Genomic DNA, 6,000 nt, shown 5'->3' with positions numbered 1-6,000 from the left:
CTTCCAGCGCCCAGGCTGGCTGCTCAGCGGATGCTTGTTGAATAAAAGAACGAGAGAATTAGGAGCCCTCACAGACCCTGCAGAGGAGGCGGAAAGCCCCGTGCGTCCCGAAGCGGACCGCCCCACCCACCTCCCCCCCACCCCACCCCACTCCTCCACCCCCACCCCACCCCACCCCTGTCGCTTCGCTGCCACTCGCCGGCTCCTAGCGCGCAGACTCCCTAGCGCCGCGTCTCCGCCGGTCCAAGAAGTAGCGGCGCAATTGGGATCCCGGGCCCCGCCGCGGGCACCCGCCGCCTCCTCCCCGCGGTCCTTGCGGCCTCCGCCCCGCCCGCCTCCTCCTCCCTCCCTCCCTCCCTCCCGCTCTTTGTCTCCGGGGCGACCGGCATCCCCACAAGCGCCCCCCGCATTGCCTTATCCCAGGCGACCCCCACGGACCTAGCCACCGCGACGCTGCACAAATCCGCCTGTGGCGCGAGGGTCCTAGATCCGCGGGGCTTGGCGGGGGCGGGGCGGGAGGTGGCTCTCTGGCTCGCGCTCTCTCTCTCTCTCTCTCTCTCTCTCTCTCTCTCTCTCTCTCTCTCTCTCTCTCTCACACACACACACACACACACACACACACACACACACACACACACACACACACGCACACGCACGCACACACGGAACATCCTCCCGCCGTCAGGTTTCCCCGTCCAGCCCCGCCCGCGCCTCCTGCTTCCCGCAGACCTTTCTCCCTGCATCCCTACACACCTCGCCTCTCCATTCTTTCCGGCTCTGGGACCCTCCCCTCCCATCCCCCCCACAACACTCCGGGATGGAGCGACTCGAGCCCGCCCGGAGCCCGCCGCGGCCGGGGTGAAAGTCCTCCGCCCCTCTCCCGCCCGGTACTCGCCTCGAGCACCATGGGCCTGAGGGGTTCCCGGGGCGCTGGACCCTGAAAATGACGGATGCTGGAGGTGAGGGGCCGGGACCCCTAGGGTGGGAGGGGAAGCGGGGCCAGAGACTGCTGGACTCAAGGTGAGACCCCCGCAGGGTGGCTAGATGAATATAAGCCACAAGGGCCTTTCTTCCTCTATCCCTAGGGAGACCTCACTGGACCGGGGAGCTGGGCTGTCGGGAGGAAACTGAAATAGGATTTGTGTCCCTAATCCCCTACCTCCTGCCTGAGGAAATTAATTTTAAAAAAGAAAAGAAAGAGAAAAAGAAAGAGAAACCGGTGTGGGGGCAGGGGGAGAGGCTTAACTCCTTCCTACCCGGGCAGTTGGGCAGGTGGGTTGGAGAAACTGCTCTACCCTCTGTGATTAGGGAAAGGGGGCTCTCTGATTGGAGTAGGGGCCCTGTCCCCCCAACCCCATCTTCCGTGGCGCTTTGATGGGTTGTCAAACTCCCGCGGACTGCTCCAAGCCTGGGGCTGGCTGAAGGCTGGTGCCATGGGAGGGGCACGGCCTCCGTGGCTCTACAACTGCTTCCCCCATGCCAGCCTGCCCGTCACCCACTTCTGCGACTTGTCAGCTGCCTCTCTCCCTCCGGCTCCCTTTCCCTCTCCTCCTCTCCCCTCTCTTCTACTTGGGCCCCCCTCTCCCCTCTGGCTTGTGGGGCAGGTGTTCTGTTCTTCCCTCACCCCATGGTGGGGTCTCGGGCTGCCCAGCTGCTTTTCCTGAGCCTCCTGGGTCTGCTCTTTCTTCATCTTTCTTCTCAGCTCCCTGTGGACTGCCAGTCTCTACCTCTGGGTCCGCTAGTTGCTCCTTCTGCTCCATTCCCAGGCTGTATACCTTTTGTTTTGCTTCTCCTTCCCCTGGGCTCTGGGTGACTTGGAAATCACCTGCCTTTCCTTTTCCCAGAGAAAGGTCAGAGGTCACAAAGGGTCCTCTAGGAGCTGGTAGCTGTTGGGGAAGGGAGTGGTCTGGTGACAAGGGACCCAAAGGTTGTCCAAGGAAACAGGTTCGTTTCCACCCTCGTGTAGTTGAACACCTGTGAGTGAGAGGGTGTGTGTAGGAGTGAGAGGCTGGGTGAGGCTGGGTATCTAATTTTCCAAGGCTGGGTTTGGGGTGGCTGGGGCAGGTGATCTTCCGGGTATATCACACTTCCATGGAATTTCGCACGGGATAGTGCAGAAAGCACCCCCCCACACACACACACACAGTTATAGGAGCTGGCTATTAAAGACAGCGATAAAGGAAGCAGTTTGTGCTGAATCAGGATGGGCTGAGAGTCTGAGCTGGAGGCCCCAGTACACCCAACGGGGCTAAAGCAGTCCCCGGTGCCCATCAGGAGCTCACCCCTGGACTGGAGCCTTCAGTAAAGAACATGGGCTGGCCTTCTCTGTGTTGTCTGCAGAGAGCAGCCATTCTGGTGGGAGAAGCCACGATTACCCCGAGTCTCTGGCCTGAGAGGAGAGCACATGGCTCATCTGAGAAGGGGAGATAAGACCCAAGCAGGAAACCAGTAACGTATGAAAAGGTCTCCATTCCTCAGGGATTGGGGAAGTGGTTTTCAAACAGTGTAGACAAATGGGGGGTGAGGGGTGGGGCGGGGGGAGCCCAACCTAAGACAACGGTCTGGAGAAGGGACAGCTGGACCCGAGTCAGAGCAGGCTTTGTGATCCAATGGAGAGATATAGTTTATGTTGAAGGCCAACCTATCTTCTCATCTGGCCTCCTGGGCCAGGGAGGAATATTCTAGATCTTGGCTACTAGTTCTCAAGGTTCAAGAATGGCAAAGGGGTCCTTGCTGAGCCATTGCTGACCTCTCCCATATGGCATGTTTTGGCCCAGCTCCAAGCATCCCGGAAGCCTAGTGGAGGTGGTTTTAATGCTTGCCTTAATCCTAGCCAGTGCAGACCAGCTCCCCTCCCTCTACCCCAGCCCTCCCTCTATTCTAGCCCTCCTCATGAGCGACACTGAAACTGCAGATCAGGCCTCTAGGATAGGGCTGGGAAGCAGCAGCCTGGGTCAACATCTGCTCCTGAGCTATTGTATATTAAGGTTCACCATAAAGTGGGGGATACCAAGATGGCAAGCCAAGCCCAGTAGCTCATAGAGACGTGATGTCTGTGAAGTGCGTGACGTGATAGGAGAGCTAGAGGGCATGTGGTCCAGGCCAGTGAGACCAAAGAATTCAAAATAACTGGAGATTATGTCTCAGCCTGTAGCTAGGTTTTCTCCAGTCCTGCCTGGCCCACAGTCAGGACAAATCTTTCTCACCCGCCAGTCCCATAGCCGCTCAGACCCAACCAAGTAAACACACAGAGACTTATATTGCTTACAAACTGTATGTCCGTGGCAGGCTTTTTGCTAACTGTTCTTATATCTTAAATTAACCACCCATTTCTATTAATCTATAAGTTGCCACATGGCTCGTGGCTTACTGGTATCTTAGCACGTTGCTTCTCATCACAGTGGCTGGCAGCGTCTCTCTGCCTCAGCCTTCCACCTTCCACTTCCCAGAATTCTCTTCTCTGCTTGTCCCGCCTATACTTCCTCCTTGGCTACTGGCCAATCAACATTTTACTTATATAGAGCGATATCCACAGCATTAGCCATTCAGTGTTCTCCTGGCCCTGAGCCATCAGTGGCCCTGAGCTCACTCCCTCCCTCCCTCCCTCCTCTTCTCTCTCCTTTCCTCCCTCCATCCCTCCTCTCTTTTAATATTTTTTCATTTATCGTATATGAGTGCTCTGCCTACATGTATGCCTTTATACCAGAAGAAGGCATCAGACCCCACTATAGATGGTTGCTGGGAATTGAACTCAGGACCTCTGGAAGAGCAACCAGTGCTCTTAACCACTAAGCCATCTCTCCAGCCCCTTCCCTCTCTTATCCGTGTCCCGTATACCTGTTAGGAAGGCCACCCGAGGTGTTTCTGATGCATTTCTCCTCTTTCTCTTCCTTCCTTCCTGCTCTTCTTGCTTCCCACAACAAAACAAAACAGACACCTAACCCAAACAAGCAGCCCAACTCTGCCCATAGACACTCCTTCCCAGAACATTCTGAATGCTTCAGGGATGTCCTGCTGTGAAAACTCAATGCCCTGTTGCATCTGTGAGTCTGTCAAGCACTGTGAGAACTGGGATTCTGTCTGAAACAGTGAACGGCCCTGCTGGTGATGCCAGCTTCCCACACAGTTCAGAAAAGCAGGTGGCGAGGGCCCCAGTGATGGAGGAGGAAGAGCTGGATGGGATGATGGATGGAAGATGGACAGCTGATAGATGCAAAGATGGGTAGATGCATGGACATAATAGATGTTGGGTGGATGGGAGGAAGGGAGGGAGGGCGGGAGGGCAGGCAGATAAATAGAAAGCTAGGTAGGCGAATGGATGGAAGAACCTGGGTTTTAAATCTGTCCCTGCCATTAATTGCTGCGAAATCTTGGCCCAGCCACTTCCTCTTCTGTCTCTGTGTAAAACAAGAGCTCTGGCTTTACTAATCTCCGTGACTTCTAGATTTGATTTTGAACAGCTGATGGTGATGAGGCTTTCAGGGGAAGCTAGTGATTGGAGAGTCGAAGGCAATGCAGAGACCTAACGTGAAGTCAACAACCAGTAGTTAGACTCCGAGAAGCTGGCTTGAGTCTGTGCCCTGGAGTGACTTTGCTCTGACTTTCCTGCTAATGTCTCCTGCCTCAGCGCTCACAGGCTTCTCTTCCAAGGACCAAAGGGAGAGTTCTAAGGAAAGGAAGGCAGTGAGTGGGCAGGAATCGGGAAGCTATTGACTTTACTGCCACAACCAACTTGAACCTCTTATCCAGGGTTCTCTCTCTCTCTCTCTCTCTCTCTCTCTCTCTCTCTCTCTCTCTCTCTCCTTTTTATCCTCCCCAGCTCTCTTGAGTCATGGCTTCGTCAAAGCTCCGAGAACCTGTGGATGAAGTTTTTGGTAAGTTCTGTGTGACTTTATATCTAGTGGTAGACCTAGCCATGGGGCCCTTCCTTCAAGTCTGCTGGGCATGGCATGAGATAAGGGCAGATAGGGCACTTCAGGACATGGTGTGCAACTGATCCCACATGCAGGGTATCCTTTGATTCTAAAGTAATGTTAGTTGTGCAGACAAGGGGTGTAGGATGCAGAGCGCTGATGTGACTTGCTTTAAAGATCACATGGAGGGGTTTGGGGATTCAGCTCAGTGGTAGAGCGCTTGCCTAGCAAGCACAAGGCCGTGGGTTCGGTCCTCAGCTCCAAAAGAAAAGATCACATGGAAGCTAGTGAGATGGCTCCACAGATAAAGACACTAGCTGTACAACCTGCCTTTGATTCCTGTAACCCACATAAAGGATGAAGGAGAGAATCGGCTCCACAAAAGTTATCCTCTGCCCTCCATGTGTACTATCACACACACACACACACACACACACACACACACACACACACACACACACTATAATAATAATTTTAAAAAATAGCATCAAAGCATGAAGACTTGAGTTCAGTCCCAAACACCCATATAAAAACGGAACACAGCCAGGCGGTGGTGGCGCACGCCTTTAATCCCAGCACTCGGGAGGCAGAGGCAGGTGGATCTCTGTGAGTTCGAGGCCAGCCTGGTCTCCAAAGCAAGTTCCAGGAAGGGCGCAAAGCTACACAGAGAAACCCTGTCTCAAAGGAACACAAGCCAGGCTAGGTGGCACACGCCTTTAATCCCTATACTTGGGAAGCAGAGGCAGGTGGATCTCTGTGAGTTTGAGGCCAGCCTGGTCTACATAGAGTTCCAGGACAGCCAGGGCTACATAGAGAGATCCTATCTCAACAACAACAACAACAATAACGAAACTGACATAGCAGTGCACGCCTGTCATCCTGGTGCTGCGACAGGAAGGCAGGATTCCTGGGCTTGCTGGCCAGCCAGACCAACCCCATGAGTTAGCTCTAAGTTCACTGAGAATCCCTGTCCCCAAAACTCAGGTGGAGAGGGATTGAGGCCATCAACCTCTGGCTCCTATGTATACGTGCATATGCACTCACACACATATGCACCCAGAGAATGAATGAAAAAATAAATAAATCG

General features: G+C 54.4%; 1 protein-coding gene across 4 annotated transcripts in view; it reads left to right on the top strand.

The window, feature by feature from the left end:
- Nucleotides 1-602: 602 nt before the first annotated feature.
- Samd14 (sterile alpha motif domain containing 14) overlaps nucleotides 603-6,000 on the top strand; it is a 17,062-nt gene continuing 11,664 nt past the window's right edge. The window contains exons 1-2 of one of the 4 annotated variants that reach the window (XM_028868982.2): nucleotides 603-959; nucleotides 4,820-4,874. In XM_028868982.2, the coding sequence (XP_028724815.1) occupies nucleotides 4,832-4,874 (43 nt within the window). In that variant the 5' untranslated portion in view covers nucleotides 603-959; nucleotides 4,820-4,831. Of the gene's footprint in view, nucleotides 960-2,054; nucleotides 2,464-4,819; nucleotides 4,875-6,000 lie in introns of those variants that run through there. The other 3 variants (XM_037201304.1, XM_037201303.1, XM_037201305.1) reach the window with 3 other exon arrangements.

The sequence above is a fragment of the Peromyscus leucopus genome, chromosome 8b (assembly GCF_004664715.2).
Source record: "Peromyscus leucopus breed LL Stock chromosome 8b, UCI_PerLeu_2.1, whole genome shotgun sequence".
Taxonomy (NCBI): domain Eukaryota; kingdom Metazoa; phylum Chordata; class Mammalia; order Rodentia; family Cricetidae; genus Peromyscus; species Peromyscus leucopus.
Note: the sequence above shows the minus strand (reverse complement) of the source record. Positions and strands in the feature narration are given on the sequence as shown.